Here is a 15,848-nt window from a genome sequence, read left to right on the forward strand (position 1 = left end):
GTATGGGCTTTGCTCATTATTTAAGGCCGTACGGTGACCTTTAGTTGTTAATGTCTGTCATTTTGGTCTCTTGTGGACAGTTGTCTCATTGGCAATCATACCACATCTTCTTTTTTCTATTGTCATTAAAATGGTAAGATTTTACTGTTTATATACATGTAATATTATTGTGGTCTACCGTAAAGAAAAACGTGCAAAATGGTCTAAATACAAGTTTTTAGTCATGAATAATTCTTATATGATTTGCATATCTATAAATACTTGAATTGGATTGGTCAATTAGAATTTTCTCTAAGTTTACACTTCGATAAATCATGTTTCCGAAACTACTTTTGTAATCTATTCATGCGCGATACACAATTAAGCTTGCAGCAAATAGAGATTTAAAAACAATTGCATAACAGTTGTGACTATTTAAGTGCATATATAACAAAAACAGAAATAAATTTAATGCACTAAAGCTTCGAAAATGTATAAAAATAAAATTTAATAAAATTCCGCGAAATTTCATGAAGGATTTGGCGAATTTATGTCATTGCAAAACAACGACGTCATACGAATGGAAATTATGAGGGAAAGATTATTTCGTTACGTGTACGCTTTAAATTCGATAACATTTAATTAAAATAAAGTTTTTGAGGTAGGTGCTATTTCATTTAAGATTCCGTTGTATTCATCGGACAGTTATGATGGCGGCGTACTCCTTAGTTACGACTTGCCAATGTGCTTTTGATGGTAAATGTATATAGTTGCCATCAACAAAAAAATGTTTGTTAAATATCACAAATGTTTGGCTGAAGAATTATAAGGATTAAACACATTTTTTCTAGAGGTTATTGATGTGTAAACCGGGGCTCTTACTCACAAACTCAACATAAAAGTCCGAAGTCCTTCGGACTTTTATTCAGTTTGTGAGTTAATCGCCCCGGTTTACACATCAATAACCTATAGAAAAAAATGTGTTTAATCCTATAATGAACATGACGAAGGTATTAGCAAAAAAAGTAAAAGTTTGAAAAATATGAAAATTTTTAACATAATAAAGTCTTCAATATCTATTTTAACTAAATATTAAACAATTTTGCAGCATCAGAATATTTTTGGATAAAAACAAGCATTCTGTGAGTAATACATGGCAATACATAGTCCTCAACCCGTTACAAATTCATTGTCATGGAACACAATTTTAACTTGATCTATAATTTGTCATGGTGTAAACTACATAAAAATATCGAGACAAAATCTTCAAGCAAAACAAAAAAAACTTGTTGAATTCTGACTATCTAAGTGAATTTCCTATGTCCAAAGACCACAACTCTGCACACAAATATCAGACTGGAACAAAACTGAATCACTAAATACCAAAGAAAAGGAAAAACATTCAAAATGTTATTTTGTCTTAAAAAATATAAGTTATTTCCGTTTGAACAGAAATTTTCTAATGAATAAGTATTTCATCAAAAATTTAATTCTAGAGAAAGGGCTTCAACTGAACAAACGTTAGGGGACTTAAAATCAAAATCTCAAAGTATCAACAAACAGGAAAGAGATGTTCTTTGGAGAGGGAACATTCAAGATAATTTTGGAAAAGCTTTCGATTTTTGAAGAAGTAGGGTCACCTCAAATGTCTTTCTTTTATCTTGATTTAATCTGAGATATAAATCAAAAACTTTTATATGGCACATTATATATGTACATATAAACTTTTTTCATAGATGAAAAAAATGACCACATTTTTTGAATACGCTCTAATAGACACAGATTTCGAATCTAGACACTCAATGAGTGATTGCCCCTATAATTAGTTGCATTCCAATCAAAAGTTTCAAAGAGGAAGATTTTTTGAAGTACAAGTATGTTCACAACTCTGTTTCATATAACAAGCTTTTTAAAAGACTGTCATCAATTGAAAGTATGTGAAAATCAGGTGCTCCACAAGGCGCAGCTTTATACTACCGCAGTGGTTGGACCCTGAACAGTTGGGGTACATTAAAGTTGGTCACAATGTTCAAGCTTGATGCTCTCTGAATTTGGATTGTGATTGCATTTTTGACAAAATAAAGGTTTTTGTTACAAAATAAATGTGGTCAAAGATCAACAAATCTATTGCACAATACTGTGCAATTGAAGATTTCTTCTTGAAAATTTTCAAAATTTGAAAAAATTTGAAAAAAAAGAAATCCCTTAAAAAATTGTTTACAAATTCCCCCCCCCCCCCATTTATTGAAACCCCCTTTAAGGAATAACCCTTAAACACAATCCCATCCTTTCCTTTTAAGTATAGAACCTTGTAGTACAATTACAGAGAGATCCATATACTTAAACCCAAGTTATTGTTTGGAAACTAGAAACATGCTTCTTTTTGGCCCTTTGTTGGCCTTATTCCTACATATTTTGGACAATTAATCCAAAACTAAATCCCAGCCTCCACTTTGTTATACGGAGCATTGTGGTACAATTTGAGAGAGATCCATACAATTACACACAAGTTATTGTCTTGAAACTAGAAAAATGTTTGTTTTTTTGGCCCCTTTTTGGGTAGTGTTGTGTCGTTGTTCTCTTATATTTATGCGTTTCCCTCAGTTTTAGTTTGTTACCCCGATTTTGTTTTTTGTCCATGGATTTATGAGTTTGAACAGCGGTATACTACTGTTGCCTTTAATTTGGCCCTTAATTCCTAACTTTGAACCCATGACCCATTTAAATGAATCCAAACCTTATACGTGTGGTTTTAAACATTGTGATACAATATCAGAGCAATTGAAATACTTATACACAAGTTATTATCATTAAACTATAAAATGCTTGTTTTGTGCCCCTTTTGGGCCCTTAATTCCTAAACGGTTGGGACCATCATCCCCAAAATCGATCCAAACCTTTCTTTTGTGGTATTGAACCTTCTGAAAAAAACATCATAAAGATCTATACACTTAAACTAAAGTTATTGTCCGGAATCTAAGTCTACTTTGATCAGTTTTAGTTAAAATATTAAGGGGCAAAAACTATTACAATTAGTGCATTTTATAGATATTTGGGAGCATTTTTTTACCAATTTCCCAATATTTGCCAGGCTAATTTTTTTTACTTGTCTTAGAACTGATATGCACCTTTTAAAAAATCATAAAAGTTGAAAAAAAAAATATGATCTTGAGGGAAAACACCTACTGAGTACATATACTACATGCAAGTTATCTAATACATCTGTTGCACGAACCTCTCTGGCAACCTGCCAAAAGGTAAAAAAAATGTCAAAATGCATTTTTTCTTTTTTTTTATAATGTTCTTTGCAAAATATAACAAGATAATGCTATATTTAAATGATATATCAATTATCCAGACCTTTAAAAAGTACCTCAATATGTTGATTTTTTTTTTGGCATTTTTTTTTTAATAATTCACAAATATGCAAATAAGGCTGTTAAATGAAAAATAGTGTGAATTTACAAAAAAAAATTTTTTATTTCAACTCCTAAATACCCAAAGATTTTGGAAATATATATAATGTTGCCCAGTTATAACTACCAATTTGGACGACATTTGAGATTTTGCATGGTTTTATGGCAGACTGGCTCTTAAATGAGAAAATACGATACAACGAAAAGAAGTATGTTACGGCTGGTTGCATCTGTGAAATATAACTTTAGTAATACAAAACATTTGGAAACGAAAAATGACAAAAGATATCTGAGAAACACAAGAAAAAAAAGCCCATCTGTTACGCATTAGAATGCTTATGATGTCGTTGTGACGTTACAACTTTGCACCCAAAACTAATCGAAAATATAGTTTTCATGAGGGTAAGTTTTCTCGTTTGAATTGTTTTACAATGACATTACGGGACTTGTTATAGCTGACTGTGCTGTATGGAATTTGCTCATTGTTGTACAACTACATGTAGGCCATACGGTGACCTATAGTTGTTAATTTCTGTGTCATTTTGGTCTCTTGTGGAGAGTTGTTTTATTCGCAATTATACCAAATCATCTTTTTAATATTGACATCGCAATGGCTAACAAAGGAAAAGTCAAACAGAAAAAAAAAACCGTACACCTGTAAATCTTTTAATGATTTTTTGATTTCCCAAACATTCTTTAATAAAGGTTGTTTCCTCATTAACATAAATCATTTCAAAATACAGTACTATTTGCAATTAAACGATCTGAAACTGACAGTAACATTAAGTTAATCCTAAATTTTGTTAAAAGTACACACCTTACTTCAATCAGACAATGCATTTGTGTCATGAACAAAAAACTTATTATAATTTCTTTTAATTATTGTTGTCTCTGCGAAGATATGTATTTTACTTAAAATGAAACGACTTGCGTCATGTGTACGTTTTACATGTAAAACCCTAGCCGCTTTTGGCACAACTTCTGCTCCTCAGTGCTGTTCAACTTTGTACTTGTTTTGGCTTTCGATCTTTTGTATCTGGGCGTAACTAGTAAGTCTTGTGTGGACGAAACGCACTTCTGGCGTATTAAATTTAAAACCTGGTGCCTTTTGTTAGCTATTATTCGTGTGTTTCTTTGTCTAATATGTTCTCCTATTTATTTGTATTGTAGTCCTGTAATGTTGTGTTGTCATTTTAATGTTATATTAAACATGGCCATTAAAGCGGGAGGTTTGGCGTGCCATAAAATCAGGTTCAATCTACCATTTTTTCTTTAAAAATGTCTTGTACTAAGTCAGGAACATGGTCATTGTTATATTATAGTTCGTTTCTGTGTGCGTTACATTTTAACGTTGTGTTTCGTTAGTGTCGTTTGTTTTCTCTTATATTTGAATGTGAATTCAAATTATTATAAGACGTGTCACGGTACTTTTCTGTCCCAAATTCATGTATTTTGGTTTGATGTTATATTTGTCATTCTCATCAGACTATGTCTAATGCTTAGTTCGTGTCTGTGTGTGTTATATGTTAATATTGTTTATTTCATATTGGTCGAGAATAAGATTCTCTTATTGGATTAAAATGGGTCACATGACATTAATTATTCTTCAGTAATAAATTCCATCGGTCATTAACAGAACAAAACAGACCAGAAAACCGTTCGTTAACGAACTTTTACATGATAGTGACCGGTGGGGCGTGGTTTCCGTCTGATAATGACCGTTGGGGCGTGGTTTTCGTCTCATGATGACCGTTGGGGCGTGATTTCTCAGTTAATAACCGGTGGGCGTGGTTTCTTTGTTGAGAGAGATGTACCTTTTATAAAACATGTTCCTGTTTCTAATATTATATTTAAGTTGTTGAGTTGTTTATTATATGTTTTCTTTAATTATAAAATTACAGATATAAAGACATCGGTATACTACTGTTGCCTTTATTTACACTCATGACTCTTGTGCTTTGTTTTTTTTGTGTATGATGAGTGTTTCGAATAAATGAAAGTGCGTTTTTCTTTTTTCATGTTTTAACACAAATCTCACCTGTGATGGATTACACATAACACCGAGGCAATGGAGAGCTGTGAATACAAAATCCTTGGAAATAAGTCTAATTGTTACGCACTGTTATATCAAAAACACAAAATGTTTGTCCGAACTTAAAACAGAACGATGTCATGCCTTCCGAAAATATAAATGTAACTTGCTTCGCATGCAAATTAACATTAACTAAAAATGTCAACGGTAAATTTACAGAACAGACTACTATTCCGAATACGTCAAAAGATACTATGACGAACAAAGACTGTATAAACGTTGTTTTGTGAGAAGGGACACACGGACATCGAGCATTGGTCAACCATTTCATGATGGTCACCATGAAACTGAATATATTGCATCATTTATCGTTGTATGCATCGAAATCACATTTTTGTTAAAATTTAAAAGTTCTACCGCCAACATGATGAACGGGTATTTACCCGTTTATAACACTGTTATAATGGCTCACGTCCGATTGAAAATAATAGAAGGACCACACTTTTTTTTATATTATGTTGATACTTTAATGGAATCAAAACCTCGACTTTCAATTATGAGAATATCAAAGTATTTCTAATTAAAATTGAGAACAGAGCGTATGCATTATGTTCCTGTCATTGGAAACCACACAAATCAGTGTTATTAAAGCTAGGTTCACACTGCCGATCAGACCAACTTGATCAATCTCGATCAAAACAAAATAAGCGATCGGGGGACTGGTCTGACTCAGCTGACAAGAATGTTCGGGGTGGTCTACCTTGGTCGTTATCGATCTGACTTTCTGCCCGAGAGTTTTTGACATGTTAAAAACATTCGAGTAAGGATCGAGAAGCCAGTCACTCGAGAAGAGATAGATAATTCGTCGAGTACTGGTCGAATTGATCGGGAAAGGATCGTGTAGAGATCGTGTTTGGTCGGAATTCAATTAGTTTACCGGTCAGTACTCGATCATTTCGATCTTTGCTCGACTATTATCCGATCATTTCCCGATCAACGAAACCGTGTAGAATATGTGCCGACGAGAAGACAAATAATAGTCTGCATAATTCAACATAGAAAACTAAAAAGTTAGCATCACGAAACCCAATAAAACCTTGGATGATCTCACTACTGGTGTTTTGGAATGGAAGTAGATCCTGCATTTTGGTCCCAGAGGATTTTTCAAATATGAAAAGTAATTGTCCATTAAAATTCATTATCAGACAGCTGATGACTTATTTAGCCTTCAAGGTTAGTTTTAAGAACATCAAAATTATATTTTACCTGTTTAATGGGTTGTTTTTGTTTGACTAGATATAGGATGATGTGGTATGAGTGCCAATGAGACAACTCTCCATCCAAATAACAATTTATAAAAGTAAACTATTATAGGTCAATGTACGGCCTTGAACACGGAGCCTTGGCTCAAACCTAACAAAAAGCTATAAAGGGCCTTTACAAAACATTATTAGTTCAAAACCATTCAAACGGGAAAACCAACGGTCTAATCTATATAAAAAACGAGAAACGAGAAACACGTATAAATTACATAAACAAACGACAACTACTGTACATAAGATTCCTGACTTAGGACAGGTGCAAACACTGTCCGTATTTGCAGTATGTCCAGAAATTTTGTAGTATAAAAATCAGAAGATTCGGTATAATTGCCAATGAGACAACTCTCCATAGGACACCAAATGACACAGAAATTAACACCTATATGTCACCGTACGGTCGAATGTTTACAAACACCTTCTCATACGCTTTTTGATACAATTTCAAAAAAAAAATGAGACGAAAGACAAATAATTTTTATTTGAATTCGTGATAGATATAAACAGTTTCAGAAAATGTATCCTTCAGGGGATTGAATTTCTATTTTTTGCCAAATTTTGGGAAAATCTTTGACATATTTGCAATATTATTAGTAAAAAAAAGCAGGTTGTTGCCATAGATACAACAAAAAGAATATCTTGAACTGTTCAACTACTGGGTATCAGATATATTGAAAATATTGATTACTTACGTATGCACATATATAACACAAACAGTACGCTTAATTTGAAAGAAATCAAGGAAAAGGAGATGGTAAAATTTATGTATATCGTTATCTAACATCAGTACTAATCCAGTGACTAATCTCACTTTGAATAACAGTACAGTAAAACTCATATAACAAATTAGCGTCCTACTTTACTTTAGGAAGTTTTTATAACCATTAGGGTCCTCTTTGTTCAGCTCCTGCTAGTCTCTCATACTTTTGATTTTGCCATTTGATTAAAGACTTTTCGTTTTGAATGTTCCTCGGAGTTCAGGATTTTTAAATTAATACCGCCCACACAGTGGTCGCCTTCTACGCTATCTGCAAGCTCCGTCACAGCTATTTACCTGTCTATCTGAGCTATAACCACCCTGCCAAACAATCCAACTGCTTTATTTCCATGTAAATATTTTAGATTTATAACTGCTTTATTTCCATGTAAATATTTTAAATTTATAATTTTACTCAGACCTTCTGTGAACTACTGAATGTAACCGAATAAACGGGTAACGTGTACATTGGACACAGATAATGTCCCTATTTGCATATAACGTTATTAAGAGTCATAACATAAGAACGGTATAAGTGACACCACCCAAATTTGCACTTGATCTGTGTTTTATGGTTTTATGTTTCATAAAATTTTGTTTAGGTAAAATAAAATTGGGGAACATACAAAAACTAATTGTTGGCACGTACGCATACGTATTTACGGACGGACACGGAAAGCTGTTAATGCCTCCTCTGACACAGCGGGTGATACAATTTTTAGATGTTTTCATATTGAAATTGTACGTACTCGATCAAGTCGATCTGGTCTGGCCGAGATTAGGCTGAGTTGGAGTATAGTTGATTTGGTCTGGCTAGTCGAGTTAAGATCGTGTATAGATCGTGAATTGGTCGGAATTATCGAATACGTATTCAATAAGTGGTCGGGTTGGAGTTGTGATGGAGTCATCAATGAGTCGTGATTGGTCGGGTTAAGTTCGTGTATAGTCGGATAGCAGTCGGGTAGTAGTCGTAAACAGGCCCGATCAAGAATTTTGTAACGCTTGGTCGTGGAAATTTTGACAACCGTGATCATCGAGTTGGTCTGATCGGCAGCTTAAGATATACGAAATAATTGTCTTGTATTTATACATTGAACTGATCCCAGCAAAAACCTCTCGGTTGTTAGACAAACTGTCCAAGCGTAAAAAAAAAACCATTCAAAACAAGTGCCAAATCTAAATAATTGACGAATATCGTATTTATACACATATACTGAAAAAATGCATTAGATGATGATGCAGAAACAATGATAGACTTACCTGTATTTTGTACACAATCTGCTGTATCACAATAACAGCCATGTGAGTTAATAGAATCATGATTGACACAATATTCATTACTGTTTGGCTGAAATATACATTATCGAAGATAAGAATGAAAGCTGTAAGTAGGCAAATATTCGAAATCGACAACACATGCGTGAAAAGAAATATATCTACTACGAGACACACATCAATATCATCAATTATTTCTAAATTCATTGATACCAACTATCATCAACGTTACGTCACGATTATTTAGAGATATCTGTTTTTACTATAAATAAGAGTTAGAATTTACAAAGAAAAACTATTACAGTGTTCAGAATTTTTTTGATTGTTTTTTTATCCCTATCTGAAGTGCTCGTTAATTCCAAAATATACTATTCACATGTCAACACACCTGGATAAAATCTAGAATGAAAAAAGAAAATATAGGTGATCGCGCGAGCACGAGTTTCTTTTAAAATCCAATCAAAGAATAATAAGCAGAAATTAACCTCGATGTGTAGCCAAAAATATAGTTTAGGCTCAACATACTGATACACATATTCGATTTGCATTCTTAATCATACATTAAAATTAGTAACCTTTCTTGTTAATAAGACTATAATTGAATGGTTATCAGAAATGCTAAGGTTCTCAATATATTCGAGATATTTCATTGAATGATTATAGCACATTATCGTATGTTAATGATTCCAAAAACTAAGCTTTATTTCTTTCGTTTGCATATCATATTCAGATAAGCTTGTACTATTTGATATTTGAAGAAAAATTGAAGAAAAATGCATACCACATGAAGAGTACTGCAAGAAGAGACAATGTTATGCTCATGTCTTGTGAGATGACAGTGCTCCTAAATAAAATTTTAAAAAGCATGATAAAATTATGCAAAAACGATTGTCTTGCTATAAGCGAAAACAACATAAGCATGATGCATTTAAATGTTAATGTTTATAGCGAAACGCAAACTTTGTTTTGATTGAGTAAAATTTAGTAGAAAATTAAGAAAAATATATTGAATTGCATTTTTTTTAGAAAATAACGAAAGACATACATTTGTATGATTGAAATTGTAATCTCGTCCTGGTAAAGTTTTGAACCAAACTCGACCTAAGTCTGAACAATGCTCACTCGTTCTGAACTATACTTGCCAAATAATAAAAAAAAAAGGTGTCCACTAATTACTAATATTCTTTTAAAATTACTGGACTGTAAATTTGAAAACATAACTATAAGAAGCAGAAATACAAAGCAATAGTGTTTCTTTAACTATTGAAATACATTTATTTTAAATATTTGTATCATATCATATCATATTTGAATTCCTTTTAAACTTAAATGTCCTGCCAAGAGAAACATATGTTGTTCAAAATAGTTCCTTGAATACAATATGGTTTATAGATACAGAAATAGGCCTAATTTGGTAACGACTTAATCAAATATGGTTCAGACTCTATCTAGTATGGTTCATACTCAATCTAGTATTTATACTAGATTGAGTATGATTCATACTAGGTTAAATATATAGATGGAGTAATATTTAACCTAGATAGAGCGTGGTTAAGACTTGGTCGAGTATCGTGAAGGCACATATTCAATGGTTAAGTACTGGTCGAGTATTAGTGCAAACAGTTAAGTACAGTTCAGATAACAGTCGATTAATACAGTAAATTTTTACAATAGTTCTGACTGTTCGAGTAAAATTCAGATCAGTCGAGGACAGGTAAAGGTCATTTTAGAGTTCCTGGTTTGTAGTAGTATGTGAATGAAGACGTCAAAGCGATGGTACGAGTTTTAATTCACGTTAATTCAGGAAATTAAATAGACAAATAATCAAAATTAAGTACTTTTAAAATGAAATTTCTTTTAAAATTGTGTGCTGGAGAATCGTTATTATACATTTTATTGTTTATTTCGTTGGGTTGTTATGAAAATGAATTTCTCTCTGTAGAAAACTATGCTGTAGACTTGACTTACCAGTATTATAGATTTTGTCAAAGAGTTTGCATTTCATAAATCATCTTATTGCAAATAGTGCTTTTTCAATCTAAAAAATGTTTGCATATTACCATGATTACTGGGATTTTCGTTCTTAATATTATTTTTATATGAGTTGTAATTAATGTAGGAGTTATCTTACTGAATAGAATATAGAGTATTTTCAATTAAATTGTGAATGAATAAAATAGTGTGTATCACTTTAAAAAAAAATCGAACGAAGATTTATTTGAATAAGAACTCATCGATATCAAGCAAAACATATACGAAAGTAAAATTATTGACAAGTACAGTTCTATTGAGATAATCTATTTGCACTGGTTTTACACTTCTTAAGAAGTGTTGTTACACCACTGTTTAAGATAATTCTACCTTTTCCAAGTCAGTAGCCTGTATTTTGCTGTTTGTGTTTGGTTTATGTCTGTGACATTTGTTTTTCGTAAATTGATGGTAAAGATTTTTTTATGGAACGCCACAGCAATAGCCAAATCATTACGGGTATATCATGAAGCAAATATTCTATACTATAACGACATTTGACTATAATACTCTTTCAATTTGCTATATCACCAAGATACGTTTATATATTATAAAGACACTTTGATATAACATGGAGCTACCTTTTCATACTATTCTGTCATTTCACTTTGTTATGAAGATAATATTTCATACTATGAAGACATCTTGATATGACATGGAGCTATATTGTCATACTGATTTGTCATTTAACTAAACTGATATGTAATATGGCTTTGTCATAAGGACACATTTTATACTATAAAGATATCTTAATGTAACATGAAACAACTTTTTCATACTACTTAGTCACCACAGTATATTATAACGATAAATTTGTATACTATACAATCATCTCGATACAACATGGAACAATTTTGTCATACTATTATGTCATATAACTATCTTATAAAGAGATATTTTAATATCAAGCCAACAGTTCTTATATCACGAGGTGTCATCTATTTACCAGTAGTATTACACTATAAGACCATTTTGTCATACCATAATACTATATTAGAAGACCATTTCACCATATCATAAGACCGTTTCATCATACCATAATACCATTTCACCATGCATATTATAAGGCCATTTTATCATATCATAATACCTGTTCACCATATCATAAGACTATTTCATCATACCATAATACCATTTCACCATGCATATCATAAGGCCATTTTATCATATCATAATACCAGTTCACCATATCACAAGACCATTTCATCATACCGTAAGACAAATCTATAAATAGCGGCGCGAAATTCACCCGCAACATCGATTGTAATGAGAGAAAAAGGGCCGTGAAGGAAATCTTTTTTGCGGGCCTTAGGGAATCATTTTTAAGATGAATTTATTGACTCATATATCGTATTTGCCCTCAGCGATACGGAGTTGCAAGACTTGGTGTCGACAAGATAGGTGACACATACAGATTGGTACCTCCTTAAAATAATAAACACAAACTAAACATGCTAAATAACATACAAGACAAAAACAAAAATATGGTCTATATTCTTTTTGCCAAATCTTAACTAGCATGACAACAACCTGTTTGTTCTAGATGGTTTACCTAAAGCACATCTTTGCAACTCATGTTGACAGGTACGATGCAAAATGTGTAACCCGTATAACGTATTCATTACAATTTAGCCGTATTCTTGAATATTATTTTTAACTAATCTGAGAGCCAGATCGGCATATTCATGTTTAAAATGACAGTGTTGTTAAAATCATAATGATCTTCTAAACGAAGTTTACTAATCAATGCTGAGAATTGATAAATCTTTAATTTTCTATATAAATTTAACGATTTTATCTAGCGTTATACATTGACACTTTCGGGTCAAAGAGGGAGGGTTGCCTTTCAATACTCAATTGATGAGGGTGATGCTGGGGTTCCAGTACCCTACCCTTTTCGTATAATTAAGATTCTACACATGCATGTAACAACATTTGCGTATGTAAAGGTGTGACTTTTTTCCATTTTGATTTGGTTTCATGAGTTGTGTTGAAAAATTTACTACCAAAGAGACGAAGAGGGAAAATTTGTGCACAGAAACATAGCAATAAACTTGTGGCTTTGAAAAAAATACCGAGCTTTTTATTTAATAAGTAATGGGACTTTTTAAAACTTATCATATATTGATGACAATATGCTGAAAACATTAATATTTTGATATATTGTTTTTTGAAGGTGTTCAAAAAGAAGTGTTCATCTCTGATTTCCGAACTCAAACCGAACGGTAATCCCCGTACCATAATCAGACAGGTACGACACTATTGGGTGACTATAAAGTGCGATTCGACATAAAAACGAATGAATAAACAGAAATAAACGAAACAAAATGAAAATTAATCAAAAATATAATAACATCGATACAAAATATATATACAATATCCCGTTGAATTTAAAGTAGCAGGATTTTTCAGTATTGAAAATAAACAGGTGCGCCATGAGCGCATGATACGCCCTTCGTTTTGTGTGTGACAGTTTATGCAATCATCATAAAATAATGTTTGAGATACGGCGCGACATGTGAAAAACCCTCTTTTTTAAAATAAAATTTTAAATCATCACCAAAAACAATACAGATCTTTAGATTAATAAAACTAAGAAGTGTGTAAAGTTGTAAAGTTTAAAGAAATAATCAATAATGATTTTTCAGATACGATGCGAAATGTGCTCCTCCCTTTTTTCCGAAAACTTAATAACTCTAAAATAAAATGTTGGATCATCACCAAAATATTACACAGATTTTTAGATTATTATAACTAAGAAGTGTGTTAAGTTTTCAGCAAAACTCATAAATCGATTTTTGAAATACGGCCCGACAAATGAAAATAAAACCAGTTTTTTTTTTTACAAAAAACTCAATTACTCTAAAATAAAATTTTGAATCATCACCAAAAAGTATTAAGATCTTTGGATGAATATAACTAAGAAATATGTAAAGTTTTAATCAATACTCATAAATCGTTTTTGAGATACAGCGCGACATGTGTACCCCCCTCCCCTGTTTTAGTTATAAAGTCCCGTAACTCAAAAAGTTTAAACCCTTTTTTCACCAAAACGTATACAGATTGTTTGACCATCATAAGAAACAACTATGTTAAGTGTCATGCAATTTGAATGAGCGTTTCTCAAGTTACGGTGCGAATTGTGGACGCCGGACATTTGTATACAATAATACGTCCCGTCAAAATTTTGGCGGACGTATAAAAAAATGGATAAAAGTCAAGAACAAGTGTTTATCTTCCAGTAAATAAAGGCAACAGTAGTATACCGCTGTTCAAAACTCATAAATCCATGGACAAAAAACAAAATCGGGGTAACAAACTAAAACCGAGGGAAACGCATTAAATATAAGAGGAGAACAACGACATAACACTAAAATGTAACAAACATAGACAAAATCCCACGAGAATAACAAATATAACATATATATATAACATCAAAACCAAATACATGAATTTGGGATAGACAAGAACCGTGACACGTCTTATCGCAATGTGAATTTACACTCAAAAATAAGAGAAACAAACGACAAAACGTTATAATGTAATACACACAGAAACGAACTAAAATATAACAATACAATACATCACATAATATTCATATCGTAAAAGGATTAAGTTATCGTAATGTGAATATTAGCATATTTTATACAAGAAATACATGCTGAATATGTGAATAGGTAGTAGATTATATCAGAAATACATGATAAGATACAAAATTGTTCCCATAAGGCATTGCTTGTTAAATAAAGAGCCCGGTATTTGTTTTCACAGCCGAAAGTCTGGTTGTTCATAGGGGTTTTTCTAGCAACAAATATTTCCTCTTCGACACTTTTGTAGTCAATATTTTTTAACACACCAGATGAAACCAAACCAAAAAGGGAAAAAGTTACACTTTCACATACGCAAATTTTTATATGTTATACATTTCAAAAATCTTAATTATACGAACTATATATATTTATTTATTCATAATTTCTTTTATTATTTTTTAATAATGGTACACAATGCAGTGCATCATAAGCCTATATGGCTGGCTGAAAATTACTTGTATTATATATGAATGTCATTGCTTGTTATAATTCAGGTTGCAATTTAATATTAAAATATTCATTCGTTCATATATGAAAAGGATAGCGCACAAGAACCCCAGCGGCACCCCCTTCTGTCGATAAATTCAATCACCGAAGGACCGCAAAAAAGATTTCATTCATGGACTTCTTTACACATTAAAATCGATGTTTCGCCGCTATTTAAAGATTTGTCTTATGGTATAATGAAATGGTCTTATGATATGGTAAAATGGTCTTATGGTATGGTGAAATGGTCTTATTGTATGGTGACATTGTCTTATGGTATGATGAAATGGTCTTATGATATGGTGAACTGGTATTACGGTATGGTGAAATGGTCTTACAGAGATTTCAAATAGTCCACTGGTATATAGATGACAATTCTTGATATGAGAAGTGTTAGCTTGATGTTAAAATATGTCTTTATAAGACAGTTATATAACATAATAGTATAACAAAATTGTTCCATGTTGTATCGAGATGATTGTAGAATGTACAAATTTATCGTAATAATATACTGTGGCGACATAATAGTATTAAAGGTTGCTTAATGCTATATTTATATGTCTGAATAGCATAAATGTATATTTATGACACAACAATATCACATAATAATTTAGATTATATATATTAAAGACAAATCTATGAAAATGTAGCTTCATGTTATATCAAGATGTCTTCATAGTATATCATATTATCTTCATAACAAAGTGAAATGACAGAATAGTATGAAAAGGTAGCTCCATGTTGTATCAAAGTGTCTTTATAGTATATAAATTTATCTAAGTGATATAACAAATTGACAGAGTATTAAGTCAAATGTCGTTATAGTATAGAACATTTGTTTCATGAAATATCTTTACCCGTAATGATATGGTTATTGTTATCACAAGGCAGCTGTTGCGTTCCATTTTTTTCTTTTTATAAATGACATAGCACCGTACAGCTTCTGCCATTGACTATATGTCATAC

General features: G+C 31.8%; 1 protein-coding gene across 1 annotated transcript in view; it reads right to left on the minus strand.

The window, feature by feature from the left end:
• Positions 1 to 15,848, minus strand: part of LOC143063290 (uncharacterized) — a 56,419-nt gene that overhangs the window by 20,765 nt on the left and 19,806 nt on the right. Inside the window, exons 6-8 of the mRNA XM_076235347.1 lie at positions 9,560 to 9,622; positions 8,764 to 8,851; positions 5,434 to 5,471 (exon numbers count right to left, since the gene is read on the minus strand). Coding sequence (XP_076091462.1) covers positions 5,434 to 5,471; positions 8,764 to 8,851; positions 9,560 to 9,622 — 189 coding nt within the window. The remainder of the gene's footprint in view (positions 1 to 5,433; positions 5,472 to 8,763; positions 8,852 to 9,559; positions 9,623 to 15,848) is intronic.

This window comes from Mytilus galloprovincialis, chromosome 2 (genome assembly GCF_965363235.1).
Source record: "Mytilus galloprovincialis chromosome 2, xbMytGall1.hap1.1, whole genome shotgun sequence".
Taxonomy (NCBI): domain Eukaryota; kingdom Metazoa; phylum Mollusca; class Bivalvia; order Mytilida; family Mytilidae; genus Mytilus; species Mytilus galloprovincialis.